At 40.9% G+C, this 22636-nt stretch overlaps 1 protein-coding gene across 1 annotated transcript in view; it reads right to left on the bottom strand.

Moving 5' to 3' along the window:
- The window catches only part of LOC122554241 (lysine-specific demethylase 4A-like), a 68834-nt gene that overhangs the window by 26214 nt on the left and 19984 nt on the right, over window positions 1–22636 (bottom strand). Inside the window, exons 8-15 of the mRNA XM_043698958.1 lie at window positions 19681–19818; window positions 18231–18508; window positions 16798–17006; window positions 13277–13590; window positions 9385–9508; window positions 8513–8691; window positions 7500–7716; window positions 1167–1243 (exon numbers count right to left, since the gene is read on the bottom strand). Coding sequence (XP_043554893.1) covers window positions 1167–1243; window positions 7500–7716; window positions 8513–8691; window positions 9385–9508; window positions 13277–13590; window positions 16798–17006; window positions 18231–18508; window positions 19681–19818 — 1536 coding nt within the window. The remainder of the gene's footprint in view (window positions 1–1166; window positions 1244–7499; window positions 7717–8512; window positions 8692–9384; window positions 9509–13276; window positions 13591–16797; window positions 17007–18230; window positions 18509–19680; window positions 19819–22636) is intronic.

Below are 22636 nucleotides of genomic sequence, written 5' to 3'. Positions count from 1 at the left end.
AAAAATTGTTGAAAACTGTTCTGATGAAAAAGTCTCATCTAAAATATTAAACACTGCTGAGTATTATCAGCCTTTTCGGTTTGATTTTTGATTTGCAGCACCTATCAAATATTGTTTTTGTTTCAGTATACAACTGATATAATTGACAGCAATTTTATATAACCATAGCATAACAGTCAATCAGAGTTAGAAAGCACACAAGAGGTTATAGTCCAACAGGTTTATTTGGAAACACTAGCTTTTGGAGTGCTGCTCATTCATCAGATAGTTGATGAAGCAGCAGTGCTCCGAATGCTAGTCCTGTTGGACTATAACCTGGTGCTGTGTGATTTTTAACTTTGTCCACCCCAGTCCAACACTGGCTCCTCCACATCAGAATCAAACAGGCTGGTGTTTCAGAAATTCAAACAAAACGGAAATTCAAATTTCAATTTCACACACTGTATGCTTGATGGACAAAAAAATGGAAATTCATAGAAGCATGCTTAAAGCTTAAAAGCCAAAAAAGGTTCCAAAAATGTTCTTGTGCTACTTCTACACTGTTGATTTTGTATTTTAATGAGAACACATGGTGATTATTCAACCATTCAAATTTGCTCTTCCACTCAATTAAAAAGCAGTAATTCTATTACTATCTCAACTCTACTCTGCCACCCTAATCTCATTCCTCAATTCACTTATTACTAAAAAAAAATCTCATTTTGAATGAACATCCACAGCCCTCTAGGTACAGAATTCCAAAGATTCATAACTCTGGGCTAAGAAACCTCTCATCTTGGTCCTGATTAGACCAACTGCTATTCTGAGACTCTCAGCCAGAGTTCTAGAATGTAGCCAGGAAATTCATTCATCTGGCAATGTCTCCACCAAACTGCATAACAATTTTTTGTTTCAGTGGCATTCACTCCTCCTTAACCACTAGGTCTAATCTACTTAATCAGACACTAGGTATCACAAAACCTGACTAACAATGCCCTAGCATAAATAGATTTAACTGTTAAGAATTTGCATAAAATAATGACTGTGTACTTCTCTTACCTTTCTGGATAATTATTTAATATGGATCAATGTAAATTACTGTGCATTTTTAAAGAAAACAGATCACTTCACAACTCTTGGGTCTCCTTTTATAAATAGTCATGCTTTGTAATAATAAAAATACTTACTGCTGCTAAAGCATTAGCTGCACACCTTGCACAGATCCAATCTTCTGTTGCTTTCTCAGGAGCAACTCCATAGCAGCCTATTAGAATATGCATACGAACATTTAAGAAATTTATCACTTAGAACATGTTTTTCAATTCAAGCAGCTTTCAAATTATGCTATCCTTTTTAGCAAAGTGGTTGTTTGAGTATGAATCAATTTGGGGGAATAGATATGGACATTCAAATCATTGGCTTTGTCTTTGTTAACAGAGGATGAGCCAAGGCTCAAGGTCAAGTATTCAAACCCCTTTGAGCATCTTGAACACACAACCTGCATTACCAGTAAGGGCAAATATGCACTACCAGAAGGCACTGACTTGCAAATGAGGAACTAAAATCAACATTCTCAGGTGGTTGCAAAATTATTCAAATAACAGGGGAGTTTTCCCAGTGATCTGACCAAGATATACCTTAAACAAACAATACAGATTATCTAGACATGTATTTCATTTAGCATGGCTGTGGAACCTCTCTGTGGAAACTAGCTTACATTATAATACGATAAAATAATGAAATCAACATAATGTGAAATGCTGGTTGTGTCAAAGTTGTCAGCTATTACCACCAGCTGATTAGCAAATCCAATAGAAGTGTGCCTGTAATGAGCCAAAATTGATTTTAACTGAACTCAAGCATGCTTGACGTATGATCATGTTAACCAACTGGAGTGGAGTCAGACCAAATGAATATAACATGGGTTCAAAGACAAGCCTGCAGTGCTGGCTCCAAAGCGGTCTTAGTCCATATTCATTCAGGATATGGACAAAAGATATTTAGAACAGAGAACATTACAGCACAATACAGGCCCTTTGGCCCTCGATGTTGTGCCGACCTGTGAAATTAATCTGATGCCCATCTAACCTACACCATTCCATTGTTATCCCTCTGTATGTTCAATGCCCATTTAAATGCCCTTAACGTCAGCAAGTTTACTATTGTTGCAGGCAGGCCGTTCCACACCCCTACTACTCCAAGTAAAGAAACTACTCCTGATATCTATCCTAAGTCTATCACCCCTCAATTTAAAGCTATGTCCCCTCGTGATAGCCTTCACCATCTGAGGAAAAAGGTTCTCACTATGCATGATATTTAACCCTCTGATTATCTTGTGTGTCTCGATTACGTCACTGTTCACCGCCTCCCCTTCTCTCCAACGAAAACAGTCTCTGTTCCCTCAGCCTTTCCTCTCAATACCTTCCTTCCATACCAGGCAACATCCTAGTAAATCTCCTGCACCCTTTCCAAAGCTTCCACATTCTTCCTATAATGCGGTGACCAGAACTGTGCGCGATACTCCAGCCTTATCAATGTCTGCTTCAGCTGAAACATGGTGTCGTGGCTCCAAAACTCAATCCCCCTACCAATAAACATCAACATATGCCTTCTTAACAACCCTATCAACCTGGAAGGGAACTTCCAGGGAGTTATGCACCTGGATACAGAGATCTCTGTTCATCTACACGACCAAGAATTTTACCATTAGCCCAGTACTCTGCATCCGAAATGAACTACCTTACACTTTCCCCACATTAAACTCCATTTGCCACTTCTCAACCCAGCTCTGCATCTTATCTATGTCCCTCTGTAACCCACAACATCGTTTGGCACTATCCACAACTCTACCTACCTTATTGCCATCTGCCTTACTACCTTACTAACCCATCCCTCTACGCCCAAATCTAGATCATTTATAAAAATGACAAACAGCAGTGGTCCCGAAACAGATCCTTTGTGGCACACCACTGGTAACTGAGCTCCAGGATGAACATTTCCCATCAACCATCGCCTGTCTTCTCTCAGCTCACCAATTTCTGATCCAAACCGCTAAATCACCTTCATTCCGAAACTCTATTTTGTGTAAGAGCCTACCGCGTGGCACCTTATCAAATGCCCTACTGAAGTCCGTATACACCACACCAACCGCTTTACCTTCATCGACCTGTTTTGTCACCTTCTCGAAAAACTCAATAAGGTTAGTGAGGCATGACCTACCCTTCGCAAAACTGTGTTGAGTATCCCTAATCAAATGATTCCTTTCCAGATGATTGTAAATCCTAAGGTCTTCCAACATCTTACCCACAACCGAAGTAAGGCTCACTGGCCTATAATTACTAGGGTTGTCCTGACTCCCCTCCTTAAACAAAGGAACAACATTTGCTATGCTCTCCAGTCTTCTGGCATGACTCCTGTCGACATTGATCAAAGCCAAAGGCTCTGCAATCTCCTCCCTGGCTTTCCAGAGAATCTGAGGATAAATACCATCTGGCCCAGGGATCTTATCTATTTTCAGATCTTCCAAAATTGATAAAACCTCCTCTTTGTCAACCGCAATCCCATCTAATCTAGTAGCCTGTACCTCCGTACTCTCACTAACATTGCCCTTTTCCAACGTGAATACTGATGAAAAGTATTCCTTAAGCGCTTCCCCTATGCCCTGAGATTCCACACATAGCTTCCCACTACAATCTTTGATTGGCCCTAATCTTACTCTAGTCATTATTTTATTCCTGATATACCTATAGAAGGCCTCAGGGTTTTCCTTGATCCTATCCGCCAACAACTTCATGCCCCTCCTGGCTCTTCTTAGCCCTCTCTTTCGATCTTTTCTGGCTAACTTGTAACTCTCAAGCCCCCTAACTGATCCTTCATGCCTCATCCTCACATAAGCCTTCTTGCTTTTGACAAGAATTTCAACTTCTTTATTAAACCATGGCTCCCTTTCTTGACAACGACCTCCCTGTCAGATAGGTACATACTTATCAAGGACCCACAGTAGCTGTTCTTTGAATAAGCTCCACATTTCAATTGTGTCCAACCCCTGCAGTTTCCTTCCCCATCCTATGCATCCTACATCTTGCTTAATCACTTCATAATTGCCTTTTCCAGTTATACCCCTTTCTCTGCGGTATACACCTATCCCTACCCATTACTATTGTAAACATAATGAATCATGGTCACTATCGCCAAAGTGCTCACCTACCTCCAAATCTAACACCAGGCCTGGTTCATTCCCTAGTATCAAATCCAATATGGCATTGCCCCTTGTTGGCCTGTCTACATACTGTGTCAGAAAACCCTGCTGCACACATTGAACAAAAACTGACCCATCTATAGTATCCCCAGTTAACATTCAGGAAGCTAAAGCGTAACAACTACCCTGTTACACTTGCTCATATCGAGAATTATTTCGCTATCCTTTCCTCTACATCCCTGAAACAATTAGGAGGCCTATAGAAAACTCCCAACAGGGTGACCTCATTTCCTGTTTCTAACCTCAGCCTGAACTACCTCAGTGGGTAAGTCCTCAAAAATGTTATCTCAGTTGCTGTAATAGTACCACTGATTAACAATGCCATACACCTCCTCCCGCTTTTATCTTCTTCTCTGTTCTTACTGAAACATCTAAATCCCAGAATCTGCAAAAACCATTCCTGTCCCTCCTCTAGCCATGTCTCTGAAATGGCCACAACATCAAAATACCAGGTACCAATCCATGCTGCAAGTTCACCCAGCTTATTCTGGATGATCCTAACACTGAAATGCACACATTTCAAACCAACATGCTGATTGATGGTGCTCTCTCACAACCTTGTAAACCTATCACTGACCTCACTACCCTCAACCTCCTTTACACTGGAACTACAATTCAGGTTCTCCCCCCCAAACAGAACAGTATTAGCAAATATCCCCCCCGAGGATATTGGTGCCCCTCTGGTTCAGGTGAAGGCCATCCTGTTTGTAGAGGTCCCACCTTTCCCAAAAAGAGTCCCAATTATCCAAGAATTCGAAACCCTTCTTCCTGCACCATCCCTGCAGCCAAGTGTTCAGCTCTGCGCTCTCCCTGTTCCTCACTTCACTGGGATGTGGCATGAGCAACAAACCAGAGATAACAACTCGGTTTGTTCTAGCTCCAAGCTTCCACCCTAGCTCCCTGAATTTCTGCCTTAGATCTCCACCTTTGTTCCTACCTATGTCGTTGGTGCCGATGTGGACCACGACTTAGTCTGCTCCCCCTCATGGTTCCCTTTCCTACCCATGACGGTAACCCATCTACTTTCTTCATGTGGCTGTGGAGTAACTACCTCTGTGTTAACTCCTCTTAATAGCCCCCTCTGCCTCCCATAATGATCCAAAGTTCATCCAGCTCAAGCTCCCTAACACGGTTCTTGAGGAGCTGGGGTTGGGTGCATTTCCCACAAATAAAGTCAGCAGGGACACTTGAGGTGACCCTTACCTACCACATACTGCAGAAGGAACACATAGAACGTGCAGGTGGATGTGTTCCATGTGTCTGCTGCCCTCGTCTTCTAATCGATAGAGGATACAGGTTTAGAAGGTGCTATGGGAGGAGCCTTGGTGAGTCATTGCAATGCATCTTGTAGTTGGTACACACTTCTGCCACTGTGCTGTGGTGAAGCAAGTGACTGCTGAATATGGTAGTTAGGGTGCCATTCAAGTGGCTGCTTTGTCCCAAAATATTGTTAAGCTTCAAGTTGGAGCACTTGAGTTGCATCATCTAGACAAATGGAGATGCTTCCATCAGAGTCCAGACTTGTGCCTTGCAGATGACAATGGACAGCACCGGAGCAAAATTTGTTGAATCTCTCACTACAGAATTCCTAACCTCTGACCTACTCTTGCAATTACAGTATGCATTTGGTAGCTTCAGATCAGTTCCTGGGCAATGGTAACCACAGCCACCACCACCACCACCCCACCCCCGTCCCCACTCCCACCCCCGATGCTGTAACAGGGGAGTCAGTGATGTTACAGCCATTTAATGTCAAGGGATAATGGTTAGATACTTTCCTGATGGAGATGGTCATTGTCTGCCACAAATATTATTTGCCAACTGTCAGCCCAAATGTGGATGCAGGACAAGTGTTCTTGCATATGGACACAGACTACTTTAGAATTGTGGATTCATGAGTAGTGCTCTACATTGATGAGTACACAATGTAGATTTCAAATTCTCAACTTATGGAGGGAATATTTTTGATGATACAGCTGAAGGTGAACAGCCTGCCACTTTCTGTAATATGGCAATACAAGATGCCACATTACTTTGTGACATGTAGTGAACAAAATCACCTGATGACTTGCAGCAATTTTAGGTTGAATTAGAAAAGTGGACAAAATGTATTTAACTAGATCGCCTGTTATTCTTCTAACTTCTTTTCTAGCTCCTCCACTGGAACCTCCAGTGCAGCATCAAAGCCTCTCTCCTCCATGATATGCCATTCTTCCCAGATTAGAACTGCTTCCTGTTGGACTGGCAGCACCTGCCCTCGCCACAATTATCACCCTCAGAGATAGAAACTAGTTTTTAAAACGGTGCTAGCCACTCATGATACTGGTCCACTAAAGTAAGCAGGCAACATAAACCAAAGCTCTTAAAATGTAAATTCCAGGGGTTTAATTTCTCAAGGACCTCAGCTTTGTCAAAGATTTTGAACACAGGTCAATCTGCTATAATGCACATTTTGTTAATGTGAATTTGCTGTAACATGATTGATGAATTGGGAACACTGTTTCTAAAACATTAAACTTTTAAAATGTGTGTTGGCTATAACTGTGTTGTGGGCGGCACGGTGGCACAGTGGTTAGCACTGCTGCCTCACAGCGCCAGAGACCCGGGTTCAATTCCCGCCTCAGGCGACTGACTGTGTGGAGTTTGCACGTTCTCCCAGTGTCTGCGTGGGTTTCCTCCGGGTGCTCCGGTTTCCTCCCACATCACAAAGATGTGCAGGGTCAGGTGAATTGGCCATACTAAATTGCCCGTAGTGTTAGGTAAGGGGTAAATGTAGGGGCATGGGCTGGTTTCGCTTCGGCGGGTCGGTGTGGACTTGTTGGGCCGAAGGGCCTGTTTCTACACTGTAATCTAAATCTAATCTAATCTAAAACTGATTACATTGTCAACACTTTAAACGCTGTTTCTAAAGAACGCAACCATCACATTATAGAAGAACAACCTGTAGTTAAGAATTCCAAATTCAGCAGACAACTAGCCACCAGTATGCAAAGGAAGAACTTGCAATTTTAGAGCATCATACATCCTCAGGATGCTCCAAAAAGGCTCACAACATGCTGTAATTACAAAACATGTATCTTACTATCTGCAATGAGTAGCCAATTTACACACAGCAAGGTCTCACAGCAATGGGATATGATTTTTTTTAGTGATGTTGATTGAAGTATAAAATTGCTTGGTAAATTAGGGAGAACACACCTGTTAAAAAAACTCCTTCCAATCCCCCTCCTCCTTCTATTGAAAGTGCCCAGATAACACTTACTTGCATGAACACATACACAGCACTTTGCACATGTTACAAGAATGCTCATTCCATCTTCATCGACATAAGAAGTGGGAAGAGTTAGGTCTACATGGTCACTTCCAGATGTGAAGCACATCTCTGGAACCAATGGCTTGCTTTTCATTTGGTTTCTGGGTTTGCTCGCATCCAAAGATTGGCTTTTATTTCTGGAACCCTGACCACCTTCACAATCTACCTATTAAATTGAAGAAAGGAAGCTGTCAATAAAGTAAAAGAAACATAGCTAAAGACAAAAAGATCATTAAATTAAGCAGAATCTCTCAAGACAAGTTTTTTTGTTCAAATTACCAGTCAATTTTCAGGGCAGGTTGGGGGTTCTCATAGAAACCTATGAAGATACTGTTTACCCTGTTAAGATGTTCCAAATGACAGAGGAGTCCAGAACCAGGAGTCACAGTCTAAGGTCATTTAGGACAGAGAGGAGAGAAATGTCTTCACTCAGTGTGATGAGTTTGTTGAATTCTCTACCACAGCAAGTGATTGAGACCAAAACAATGTTTTGAAGGAGTCAGATAAAATTCTTAGGACTAAAGAGATCAAAGGGTATGGGGAGAAAGTGGGAACAGGATACTGAATTGGATGATTAGCCATGATCATACGGAATGGCAGAGAAGCTTGAATGGTCTACTCCTGCTCCAGTGTTTCAATATCCACTGCAACAATTTGATTCTAAACCAACGACAATTTTTGAACACCAAATGCAAATTAATTCAGGGAAGATTTTGCAAAGTGAATTGCAAAGACCATTTAGAAACTCACCAAAATATATTCACAATTTAGTTTAGAACCAAAATGGTTACATTTTTCACAATCCAGTCATTCTACAAAGCTTTTCTTAAATCTGAATTGGTTTTTAGCTTTTTTCAATACAATTTAAATCTCTTACCTAAAGTAACCATTCACAATGATTTTAAAAAGAAAGCTTCAGTTCAAATACAAACACTGGAGGGGTAAATGAAAAGTATCAAAACCTGGTATGACTGGAAGAGTGCACAAATTGAGCAGTAAGGTATCTGCTGTGCCACTATGCAGTTGTATTCTCGTTCTGCAAGGAAGTTCTGGGGCCGGTTTTGCCACAGATGTGCAAGTGGCTTTGCCCATGGTTCTGACTCCATAGGGTCATCTTCGACTGACAACAGGTCTGGCATTTCTGTTAAAAAAAATGGTTTTAGTAAAAATTAAGTCCAATACAATCAATGCCTATTCAATACGATCAAGTGGAAGCAGAAAAAAAATTGAACTACAATGCTCCTGCCATCACATTTTCCAACTTTATTTGCTTCTAGCAGTCCATTCCTTTTTCATTTCAATAATTATCCCCAATTAGTTTTGCACAAACTGTAACAAGTGTGCCACATCAGGATCCTTCTTCCCTCTCCCAAATTTTATCGTGCTCTTTCACGTCCTGAGTACTATTTTGCTGCACATATCAGTGAAAATGCTCTATCACAGTACTTTCAAAGATGCACACTGACTCCTTAAAAGTTCTTTTGAGATTTAAGCTTTCAGTCAACAGATATAGCATATGTTATGCTAACAAAATAAAACAAGTTCTACTTTTCACTTGCAGTATAGTTTTACAGGTTAAATAAAAGCTGAAAAAGCCTGACTGCTTTTACAAGTTTTAGTTTTCTGCAACATATTTTATCCATGATTTCATTTAGGCACCAATGCATAGTTTGAGATATCATTTGTTGCCTACAAACGGTGGTACCAAATTTTCAAAAATGTTGCTACATACTCAACACCAGATATCCACTAGTTATGTAGAATGCAGTCCTCGATAAGCCTTCAACAATAAAGCCTCTTGACTATAGCTGCATATTCTAACTTGCTTACATACCTTCGTCACTAATGTAGTCCTTTACCACAGAAAGCGGATGATGTCGTGGTGGTTTACTAAGAGGCTGCCGCCGACTCTTGGCTTTCTTTTTGGATTTCATTTCTTTCATGTACTGCTCAGCCATCTGCGGAAGAACAGAACAGTAGATCTCTCATTATCCATTTGAAGAACAGGATGACATTTTAGCATTGTTTCTGTTCAGTGCAAATTGCCCAATCTTCTGCGCAAAGCCTCTGTGAGCTTCATCTTGTTACGTCGATAATGCTAACATGATTACTATGAAAATATTATGATCGCCACAGAGTTCTAATCACTATAAAAACTTACCCATAACAAAATATGCTCTGAAACACACTAACACCTAAAGTTAAGGTCAACAGCTTAAAAGCTTGTTTTAAAAACTGGAAATGCGGACAGAGAAGAAAACAAAGTTAAAGACTCTAAGGTTTCATGTCAATTATCTTTTGTCAAAACGGAAACATTAGATGCAACCAGTTTTATGCCAAGTACAAGCTGGAAATGGAACACAAGGAGAAAACCAAAGGAAAGATTTGAGAGAGGGTGCAAGGCAGGAGAAATTAAATGGACAGAAGGTATAATAGTGCAATGTTACCATTGAGACAAGGAAAATAAACAAAATGAGAGATGTCTAGAGGTGCAAATGCAGCATCATTAACAGCTGTCATCTAATAATACAAAAAAAATACAGTTTACAAGCTGAAATTGGTTAACCTGTGCTGTGCCTTTAGCTGCAGTTCAGCTTCACTGGATCAGAGTAGCAGAGCAGAGAGGTCAGAGTGAAAATGGAGTTGAGAGTGTGGTGCTGGAAAGGCACAGCAGGTCAGGCAACATCTGAGGAGCAGAGGTTTTAAAAAAAAAATGTTTCGGGCATAAGCCATTCATTGGGAACTTCTGCCTGAAACATCGATTTTTTTCTTGCTCCTTGGATTGTGCCTGACCTGCTGTGCTTTTCCAGCAGCACGCTCTCGACTCGGATCTCCAGCATCTGCAGTCCTCACCTTCTCTAGAGTGGAGGTGGAGCAGAGAATCAAACTGACAGGTGACTGGAAAGTCAGGAATATGCTTCAGACTGCAGTCCACCCAAGTCCCCATTCACTCTCCGGATTTTGTTTTGTTCTTTTCCAAACATGTAGTTAACTCTCAAAGGAATCCGAGATTTCTCAACTATTCTTGTGACAAGGAATTGCATATGCTAATCACTTCCCAGAGAGAGAAGTTTCCCAAGTTCTCTACTGATTCATTATGACCATGTTATATTTGTGGCACCTTGTTCTGGTGTCCACCTGCAAGTAGTAATATCACCTTCATACCTATTTGTTCAAATATTTTCTTAATCCTAAAGCCCTCCGTCAGGTTACTCCACAACCTACTGTTCTCTACAGAAGAGATTCAAAGCCTATTCAATTATCAGTATGCCCTCTCAGTTTTGGCACTATTCCACACAAGTTTTTCTTGCACCTTCTCCAGTCAGATATGTACAATACTGAAACAGACCCTTTGGTCCAACCTGTCCATGCCGACCAGATATCCCAAACCAATCTAGTCCCACCTGCCAGCACCCGGCCCATATTCCTCCCTATTCAAATACCCATCCAAATGTCTTTTAAATGTTGCAATTGTACTAATCTCCACCACTTCCTCTGGCAGCTCATTCCATACATGTATCACCCTCTGCATGAAAAAGTTGCCCCTTAGGTCTCCTTTATATCTTATCGCTCTCACCCTAAACCTATGCCCACTAGTTCTGGACTCCCCCACCCCAGGAAAAAGACTTTGTCTATTTATCCTATCCATGCCCCTCATGATTTTATAAATCTGTGTAAGGTCAACCCTCAGCCTCCAATGCTCCGGAAAAACAGCCCCAGCCTGTTCATCCTCTCCCTATACCTCAAATCCTCCAACCCTGGCAATATTCTTGTAAATCTCTTCTGAACCCTTTCAAGTTTCAATCTTTCCAACAGGAAGGTGACCAGAACTGCACACAATGTTCCAACAGTGGCCTAACCAATGGCCTGTACAGCTGCAACATGACCTTTCACCTCCTATACTCAATATTCTGACCAATAAAGGCCTTCATCATTTAAAATTAGAGCACATAAGTATTCCAGTGTGGTATAACCAAGACTCTAAATATAAACATACTGTATTCACAGGGTATGAGTGTAACAGTACACCTTATTTAAAAGTCAAACTCCTGACTATTAGCCAGAAACTCCAACCCTCATACTTGCTACCTGCTCACTTCTGGAGTCAACCTCACCTTCCTTTTGGTGGCAGCAGTTGTCAGGAGCAGTTTTCAATATGATAACTAAGATCATGAAATGTTAGGACAGAATGGATTTCAACTTCTTAAAAACATTACTTGTGTAAAAGTTAAGCTCTTTGGCATTTTGATAAAGAAAACTGTCAAGTAAACCTGGCTTTTGTATGAGCATGCAGACTAACTTCTGCTTTTAAATCTGTACTCACAAAATGACCTTCAATTCGTTCTATACCTTTAAATGGCCTTACTGACAGATGTCATTACATTACAAATTCAATTTTTTTGAAAAGGTTTGGGAGGTGGGCTCTAGTGCCTGGAGAAGGTGTGCTGAGCTGTTTTCTTGAACCACTGAAGTCTTAGGTTGTAGGAACACTCAACATTGCTACTGGGAAGGAAATCCCAGAATTTTAAATTCGCAACTATGACACAACATAGTTCCATGCTTGGGTTGTGTGTGTTTTGGAGGTGAACTCACAGGTGGTGTTCCCATACATTTTATGCCTTTGTCCTTCTGAGTGGCAGAGGTCACAGGTTTGAAAGGTGCTATGGGCGGAGTCATGGTGAGTTACTGCAGTGCATCTTGTGGATGGTACACACTACTGCCACTGTGTGTCAGTAGTGGATGCATCAAGCTTGGAGTCTTGCTGGAGCTGTACTCTTCCTGACACTTATTAGTTTTCAATCACATCCTTTATACTTACCTTAATGATAGCAGACAAGCATTCGGGAGATAGGAAGAGAATTACTCACCATATTTATCTAGTTGGTCCAGTTCAGTTTGTGTTCAAGACTAACTCACAAGATATTGACAATGGGAGACTCACTAACAGTAATGTCATTGAAAATCATGGAGGCAGGGGATGGTTAGATTACCTCTTGTTGAAAGTGACGCTGGCAGGTGGGACTAGATTGGATTGGGTTATCTGGTTGGCATGGACGAGTTGGACCGAATGGTCTGTTTCCGTGCTAAATATTTCCATGTCTATTGTTGCTTGGTACTCGTGGCGTAAATGTTTCTTGCCACTTGTCAGACCAATCCTGGATGTTTTCCAGGTCTTGCTACACATGGGCATAGATTCAGTATCTGAGATGTCACGAGTGGTGCTGAAAATTTACTACACAGTCAACATTCCAACTTCCCATCTTATGACAGAGTGAATGTCTTTGATGAAGCAGCTGAAGATGGTTGGATGCAAGACTGAGGAAGTCCTATAGTTATATTCTGAGGCTTGGATGAAGAACCCCAACAACTGCAACTACCTTCAAGATATGACAATTACCAGAGTGTTTTCCTCCTCAATTTGCATTGACTTTAGTTTTGCTAGGGATCCTTGATGCCATATCAAATACTGTCTCGATGTCAATGACAGTACCTCTCACTTCTGTTCTTCCAGATTCTTCTGTTCCTCTACGTGATTAAGATGCTTACTTTCCAAGGAGCATGTAACCGCTTTATTCTTAAGTTTAAGCCACCTTTATACTTATTTGTCATTTCTTATTTTTCCCCTTCACAATCATACTTACTGCATTATAGAATAGTGACATTTTCTACAGACAGAAAAGGGGAAGCACCTCCAAGCATTATGAAAATATTTGATGTATGAATACCTCTGCAAGATCCTGTTCATTGAGGCTAGTTCCAACATTTGTCTTAATTGGCTCGTTCCAGTCTGGACTATTATCAGAGTCCTCTGATGCACTTTCTTGGCTTGAGCCCTGAGTGCTTGTCATCTCTGATTCAGATGAACTGGATTCAAATGATTTCACAAGTGGGCTAGGAATATTTTGGGATGGAGTGGTCACAGAGAAGTTTAACACAGTAACAGGCGTGTCTACTGAGCTGGACATGGTTCGCTTCAATGTAAGCTTCTCTTCCCGTGGAGCATTTTCAACGTGTGGCTCAATTTGTGCTGGAGCTGATTCTGCAACAACAACAAAAAAAATGGAATTAAATAGCTTATAAACTAAAAAAAAAGTGACTTTAATAAACAATGTGCATTCTGTAAAGTAGAATATGTTCAACAGTAAAATACATTAGCAGTATTTCACAACACTTATTTGATTTGTATTATATTGTTATTTCAAACATGATATGCAAGTGCTTTACAACATTTATGATTATCTCCATTCCAGGCCATGGAACCGAATCAAAAACTCCAATACTTCTCCGGACATTCAAAGGAGACCAGAAACAGCCAAAGGCAGTTGGCAGATAATGTGGAGGTCCAATTGAATTTTTTTGCCACATTTCACTAACAGCTAGCCAAAAGTGACATATCAGCTGCAGGAAGCCAAAGTCAGGGGCTCATGTTAGCAATTGGGGTTGGGAACATTGTCATAATGGCTGGATGTAGAGGGACAGTATTCTCAAGGATAAGCATGATCAACAATGATAGGAAGTAGGGCATCATCAAGTGACGGTGGAAGAGAGCGAAGGATCACTGCCTTAAAAAAAGAGAGACTCCTTTTCACTGTTGGATTTCCCAGCATTTGCTAAACATAACTAACAATTGTAAACATTAATTCTTCTTCCAAACTGTACCGTGGAAGCCTGTTCACTTTGTTACTAAAATACCTAGTCTCCTACTGTACAAAGGCCTTCAGTCTTCAATCCTAAGACCAGAAATTACTAGTATGTGGGATATTCCAATTTCAGTTGGGAAAGTGATGTGAAGAACTAAAGGCCAATGACAGTTGGCACTCAATATTCCTCTAGGAAGAAAAGAATTGGGATGAGGAACTTGGAATTCTGTTTCTGCCCACTATTCAACAGTGCCTGCAACCTCCCCAAATATCATAGAAAGCTTGCTTTCACTCTACGCTCAGCCATAAAGTTCAGGGCTAAGGCCATCTCCATGTTAGAGAGTATAACAGTCCTTGATGTCAAGATCGCATTTGTCAGAGTGTGGCATCAAGGATGCCCTAGCAAAACTAGAATCAATGGAAATCAGGGGAAAACTCTTCACTGTTTGGAATCATACCTGGCACACAGGAACATAGTTGTGTCATCCAGTTTCTCCCCCTCAGTCAAAGCAAAATGCTCAGAGACACAGTATAGTTTTACCTCCTTCATCTTTATTCTGGGCCCTGGAGGGAGAGAGAACAATCGCCCATGTGCGCAGGAACATGGGTTCCCGGTCTTCTCTTGAACAAGGGTTTCTCTATGAACTATATAATCATTTTACAGGGAGAAGCATCTAGATAAGGCAACATATTTATTAATTGGGTGACTGTTACAATCAACGAGTATCAATAGCAGAGATCAAGCACTTTACTGTTATACAAAGAATGTTCTTAACCTTGTTTATTGGATTCATACAATGGATACTTTTTCCCTTGTTAGCTGACCTTACATGCTTCTAATATCGTTAAATGTCTCTATATAATGACTGCTTTTGTACCTTGTTAACCCATTTCCCATACATTTAACAATGGAGTGTTAGAGGTAAGTTTTTATCTGATCTGAGTCATGCTCAGCTGAACCTCTTTTCACAAAACTCAGAACTTTACTCTTTCCCTGCCTGCTTATACCCTATACACATTGTCAGTTGTAGTTGTTGGAGTTCAGTCATTTCCGCTCCAGGATATCTGCAAGAGTTGCTCAGGGTACAGTCCAAGGCCCAACCTTCTTACCTTCCCTCCACTGTAAAGATCAGAAGTCGTAATGTTCACTAATGACTGCACAATGCCCAGTACCATTTGTGACTCTTCAGATACTGAAGCAGCCCATGTTCAAAAGTAAAAAGAACTGGGCATTATCCAGGCTTGGGCTTAAAACAGGCAAGTAACATTCATGCAGCACAAATACCACGCAATGACCATTTCCAAGAAAGGGACAATCTAACCAAGAGCCCTTGAAATTCAGTGCCAGTGAATCCCGCATTATCATCTTGGGAGTTAGCATTGACCACAAACTGATCTGGACTCTCAATAGAAATACAGTGGCTACAAGAACAAGCCAGGGGTTAGGAATACTACAGTGGCAAACATACCTCCTGACTCCCCAAAGCCTATCTACTATCCATACTGTACAAGTCAGGAGTGTGATGGAATACTCCCTACTTGCCTGGATGGATGCAGCTCCAACAATACTCAAAGTAACCTGCTTGACTGGCATCACATCCACAAACATTCACTCCCTCCACCACCAACATTTAGAGTAAGCACTAGCTAGAAGCTTCTCTGCAGAAATCCTTAGACAACATCTTCGAAACCCATGACCACTACCATCTGAAAGGATGGGGGAAGCAGATACTTGGGAACATCACCACCTGTACGTTTCCTTCCAAGTCACTCACCACCCTCACGTGGAATTATATTAGCATTCCTTTACTGTCACCCGGTCAAAGTCCTGGAATTCCCTCCCCAACAGCATAGTCAGTCTACCTACAGAATACAGATCATAGAGGTTCAAGGAGTGAGCTCACCATCACCTTAAAGGGCAACTATCGGTCAGACAATAAATGCTAACCAGTCAACAATGTCCATGTCCCACACATGAAAACTCAGTCTGTTCACCCCACTTTAAATTGTTGGGCATTGGTCTTTGAAAATTAATGTAAAGGAGAGACTTCAGTGTGCAGGATGACCTGCTTCATCATGGTCCAGGCCAATTTGAGGTCAGTAGGAACAATGCATGTAGTTAATTTCAGAGATGCATCTGGACATTGACATACTATTTAAGTTTTACTGGTGTCCCACTGAGGGAGAGGAACAGATATGGAGAACTTCCTCTAATATGCACTGGTTCTCTTCTCTCCTTTATCAGCCAATTCACAGGTTAAACTTTCTGGTCTCTCCAGCAATCCTCAAGCTACAGAAGGCCTTATCTGCACCCTAAAAGGTCTATTGGGCCACAGATGGGCAACCCACTTATGTTTCCTTGTTGCTTGTGAAATTACAGACTGGTGGGTTGCATGAAGAAAATCCCTTAAATTTATACCTGGAGGTTGCCTGTCAAATTTGGCCCCATCTCTCCAAGAAAACAATAGCAGGTAATAGGCTTGATTTGTGCATAGAAATTAACAAAGTTAAAAAAGTTATCAACCAGCATTATACAATCATGTTGTTATCTCTCCTGAAAGATGCGAAAAGGTAAAAAAACTAAAATCGTTTCTACAAAAACATACCTTGAACACCTACATCAGCACTGTCACCCACCACTTTACTAAATTCCTCCTTATCCTTTTTCATGACTCCCTTAGAGTCTCCAGATTCGCTTTGTGGAACAGGATTACTCCCTTCACTTTCCTTCAGAATGGCAGTATTTTCATTCACTTCCTGCGGCAGCTCAAGACAAACTTTGTGCCTTTTTGCTCCGATTCGATGCTGTATTGGACTGGTTAATGAAAGACAGTAATCATCAGATAAAGCACACTAGATATCTATTGATGTCTATAAACAGAGAAAAAAAAATTCCATTCCATACTGAACTATAAAGTCAACTTGTTTTTTGGTTGCATTCCACCAACGTCCTTCTTTTACTTTCCACAGCTAGTCTAATTTTCTAGGTATTGTTTCTTATCTGAGTTAACGGGTCCCACCACGTAAAACATTATAGTGGATACTTGCCAAATGGATTTGTGCTGTACAGATCAATAACTTCACTAGCTTCAATATTTTGGTGTTGACAAATTTATGGTTATTGCCAATCTGCAGTTCCTTAGCTGCATTAACACATTTAATGGTATAAAAGAACTTGAGACTTATCCCATGACAGCTCAAAAAAAAACAATTTTTCAGTACATTCTGATCACATAGTCTACTGTAATGCGTGATTAAATTATTTCTATCTACTTGTTAAAATATTGCTCCTATGTAAGATAACACGTTAACACATCTGTCACTAAAATGTCAAATAAACATATGCTAAAGAGTATTTAAAAATATGACCATGGAACAAGAGTAGTCTACTGGCCTTTAGAGACTTGTCTGCCTTTCAACACATTCATAGCGGAGCTGATTTTAAACTCAACTGTATATTCTTGCACATCAATGACAATGTTTCATCTACTTGGTTAACAAGAATCTATCTACATCTTCCTTAAAAATATCCGAAGATTCTGCATCCACTGCCTCCAACGTGCAACACCTTATTCTAGGTTTAAGATGACTATTAATAGAAAATTCAAATTATAGATAACCGGAATTGCTGTGTCAGTATCTTGATTTGATAACTAAGCTACTTTGAATAAACGCTCATAATATCATGCAGAAATTATTTTTCTCTTTACAGAAATAAACCGAGTAAATCCCATTGCAACAAAGCTTGATGATTCAAATGAAAATTGATTCCATGATATGAAAAAGAAATTCATGTCAAGATTTGAACCAAAGGATAATACACACCAGCTTACAAACTAATAAGCAGCATTCCTTGAAAAGATAATCACTGTCCCTAGGCCAAGACTAACGTTATTTTTCTTTCTTCAAACAGAATGTCATGTTCAACAAAAAAAAAAGCAGTATTAACAAAGTTAGCAACATTTCCCCACATTATAACAGTATATGGAGTTTGCCAGTTTAGCATTGGACAGATACATGCAGTGAACAAATGTTTCACCTTTTTATTTCATCACCATCATCCTGCTGCGTGGATACTTCTTTTTCAAGTTTGTCATGCGATTCCTTTTCAGCAGTATCAGCATCCCGGTCCTTCAAACTCTTTGCAGTTACAGAGTTTAATTCTCCACCAAGAAATTCAACTGCTTCTGGAGTGGCTCGTGTGTGGTCAATGAAAATGGTATCTTTTCCTACTTTCCACAACTTGTAACGTTCAGGCTGAAATTTGCGCACAAAAACATCCATCGAAATTTTTACCATATCCTTCCGGCACGAGCACTGGATAGAGGACAGTGAAACAAAGATAGTTGGAGCCATGTAATAATGCCATAAACATTTTGACAGAAATTTTAATGGTTCGGTACAACTGTATTATGGATCAAGAACGCACAAGCCAGGTTAACAGCTTAAACAAAACTATGTTCTAAATTTGAGGCTGCTCAAGAGCAATGAAACTGCCAAATCAATTATGGTGCACTAATACTATAGGAGATTTCCTTCCAATTCACATAAGATCCTGGTCTTCTATGAGAAGTGTTTTCTGCAAGTTAACCAACTACTTCCAAACTTCCTATAATTTTGGATATGCACATTAATGACAAACCTACATCAGTCATAGAGTTATAGAGATGTACAACATGGAAACAGACCCTTCCATGCCCTCCTTTGTAAACCTCTATAAGGTCACTCCTCAGCCTCCGATACTCCAGGGAAAACAGCACCTGCCTGCTCAGGCTCTTCCTACAGCTCAAATCCTCCAACCCTGGCAACATCCTTGTCAATCTTTTCTGAACCCTTTCACAACATCTTTCCAATAGGAAGAAGACCAGAATTGCATGCAATATTCCAACAGTGGCCTAACCAATTACCTGTACAGCTGCAACATGACCTCCCAACTCCTGACCAATAAAGGAAAGCCTACCAAACACCTTCTTCTCTACCCTATCTAACTGCGACTCTACTTTCAAGGAGCTATGAACCTGCACTCCAAGGTATCTTTGTTCAACAACACTCCCTAGGACCTTACCATTAAGTGGATACGTCCTGCTAAGATTTGCTTTCCCAAAATGCAGCACCTCGCATTTATCTGAATTAACCCCCATCTGCCACTTCTCAGCCCAATGGCCCATCTGATCAAGATTCCGTTGTAATCTGAGATAACATTCTTCGCTGCCCACCACACCTCCAATTTTGGTGTCATCTGCAAACTTACTAAGCATACCTCTTATGCTCGCATCCAAATCATTTATGTAAATGACAAAGTAGTAGAGTACCCAGCACCGATCCTCGTGGCACTCCACTGGTCACAGGACTCCAGTTTGAAAAAGTCAATAGTCCTAATAATCTCACGGAATACTGATCTTTACCACCTGGATAACTTTAAGTCAAATGATTATCAGGAAACCTGTTATTTTCAGAATTCAGTAATAAATACCAAAGAGTAAACATACCAGAACAGCATGTTTCCCATACTCTATCCATCTTAATGTGGCAAAGTTTGTTGATTCAGCACAGTTAAAACCATGGTTAAAGCCAGCATGATAGCCATATGGGAATGTGATCATAAATTCGCCTGCCTCTTGAGTTATCTATGAATAAATGAAGAGCTAGTTCAATTAATTAAGTAAAACATACAAAAACATTATATAATTAATTAGACAGAAATGGACAAGGTTGAGAATTAACTGCTGAGGAAAATCTCAGTCTAGTTTTCTTCTTACTACTGAAGTATAAACACTTGCAATGATTTGGCAACATTAATACACCAAATTTCTGCCAACAGAGTAACCATTACAAGCAGAGCATAGACTGAACACCAGCTTCTCAACTGGCATTTTACAGTACTGCTAAATTGCAACAGTGTTTGGGCTGATGTGTTTTTGTTTTGAAAGTTGCTTTGCTTAAAGGAACATTCCTGTTCAAGACTCTAGCCATATTCAGAGGAGCAGTATATTGTACAAACTCTTTTCTACTTCAAAATCCAAATTTCCATCATGAAGAGGAGTCTCTACAGTTAAGAAAATGTTCGAAGTGGACTAAAATCACAAGTTCTACCTACAAAAATAGCACTTCCAATTTTCATGGGGCAGGAGTGGAGCCAAGTAGGGCTTTGCTTATAAATATTTGACAGAAATGATGACCATTTAAAATTTACAGCTGTCTCTAAGAAGTGAAAGATAGGTACCCTTACAGGATACTCTGCTCAGAATGCAGAGTATGCACTTTAGACTTGCTAAAAGAAAAGGTGTGGGCCAGTGCCAGTGTCTTTTAGGACTTTTAAATGTAGAGATGTTAATGTCTCGCTGAGATTTCCTTGAAAGTTTCTCAATTTCCCTCTATTAGGTGGTTTATAATACAATGCCTTTCTTATTTCTCAGTTCCACCCAAATAACCTGCCTGGATGTATTTCCAGGAATATCCTCCCCAAGTACAACTGTAATGCTATCCCTTATCAAAAAGGCCACTCCCCCTCCTCTTTTGCCTCCCTTTCTGTCTTTCCTGTAACATTCGTATCCTGGAACATTAAGCTGCCAGTCCTGCCCATCCCTGAGCCATGTTTCTGTAATTGATATGATATCCCAGTCCTATGTTCCTAACCATGCCCTGAGTTCATCTGCCTTCCCTGTTAGGCCCCTTGCATTGAAATAAATGAAGTTTAATTTATTAGTCCTACCTTGTCCCTGCCTGCCCTGACTGTTTGACTCGCTTCTGTTCTCAACTGTACCAGTCTCAGGTTGATCTCTTTCCTCACTATCTCCCTGGGTACAGATTGTTGAGCAATATGTTTGGATTGGATGGGATATTCTTTTATTTCTGGACACATTGCTGGAGACTCAAAGATTTCCTGCCCAACTTGCCTCACACCCAGCACATACTCAGCTGGTCTCAAGTAGCCACACCAAACTTACAATAACCCTACAATTCCCCACTCACTACTGAAAGAAGGGAGGATGGGTGCGTATTTTCAAAAAGGTCAAATTCACAGAATTAGGAGCTCTTCAGTTTTTGCTTTCCTACCAGGGAATAAAAATCTCGCCCAAAAGATGCAATGACATCTGAGCAGTATAATTTAGGTACATCTAAACTGGTTGTTGTGGTTCTGTTCGCCGAGCTGAGAATTTGTGTTGCAGACGTTTCGTCCCTTGTCTAGGTGACATCCTGGGTGCTTGGGAGCCTCCCGTGAAGCGCTTCGGTGATGTTCCCTCTGGCATTTATAGTGATTTGTACCTGCCGCTTCCGGTTGTCAGTTCCAGCTGTCTGCTGCAGTGGCCGGTATATTGGGTCCAGGTCGATGTGCTTATTGATTGAATCTGTGGATGAGTGCCATGCCTCTGGAATTCCCTGACTGTTCTCGGTTTGGCTTATACTATAATAGTAGTATTGTCCCAGTCGAACTCATGTTGCTTGTCATCTGCATGTGTGGCTACCAAGGATAGCTGGTCATGTCGTTTCGTGGCTAATCGGTGTTCATGGATGCAGACTGTTAGCAGTCTTCATGTTTGTCCTATGTAGTGTTTGTGCAGTCCTTGCATGGGATTTTGTACACTACATTGGTTTTGCTCATGCTGGGTATCGGGTCCTTCGTCCTGGTGAGTTGTTGTCTGAGAGTGGCTGTTGGTTTGTGTGCTGTTATGAGTCCTAGTGGTCGCAATAGTCTGGCTGTCGGTTCAGAAATGTTCTTGATGTATGGTAAAGTGGCTAGTCCTATTGTGGCATGTCCTCATTCCGTTGTCATTCCTTTAGGCATCTGTTGATGAAATTTGCGGGGGTATCAGTTTTTGGTGAATACATTGTATAGGTGTTCTTCTTCCTCTTTTTGCAGTTCTGGTGTACTGCAGTGTGTTGTGGCCCTTTTGAACAGTGTCTTGATGCAACTTCTTTTGTGTGTGTTGGGGTGATTGCTTTCGTAGTTTAGGACTTGGTCTGTGTGTGTGGCTTTCCTGTATACCTTTGTGGTGAATGCTCCGTTCGGTGTTTTCTGTACCATCACATCTAGGAATGGGAGTTGGTTGTCCTTTTCTTCCTCTCTAGTGAATCGGATTCCTGTGAGTGTGGCGTTGATGATCCGAGGTGTGTTCTCTATTTCTGTGTTTTTAATGGTTACAAAGGTATCTGATATCTGACAGAGAGTTTGGGTTGAATTTGCGGTAAGACTGTTTGTTCTAACCTTTGCATTACCGCTTCTGCTAGGAGTCCAGAGATAGGTGAGTCCATGGGTGTGCTGTTGATTTGTTCATATATTTGGTTGTTGAATGTGAAGTGTGTTGTGAGGCACAGATCCAGTAGTTTGAGTGTGCAGTCTTTGCTGATAGGTTCCCCATCTTGTTGTCAGTTCTGTCTGTCCAGCAGGTTGGCTATTGTTTCTCTGGCTTGGGTTTTGTCAATAGAGGTGAACAGTGCCGTTAC

This window comes from Chiloscyllium plagiosum, chromosome 11 (assembly GCF_004010195.1).
Source record: "Chiloscyllium plagiosum isolate BGI_BamShark_2017 chromosome 11, ASM401019v2, whole genome shotgun sequence".
NCBI lineage: Eukaryota > Metazoa > Chordata > Chondrichthyes > Orectolobiformes > Hemiscylliidae > Chiloscyllium > Chiloscyllium plagiosum.
This window is presented reverse-complemented; position numbering and strand designations above follow the sequence as displayed.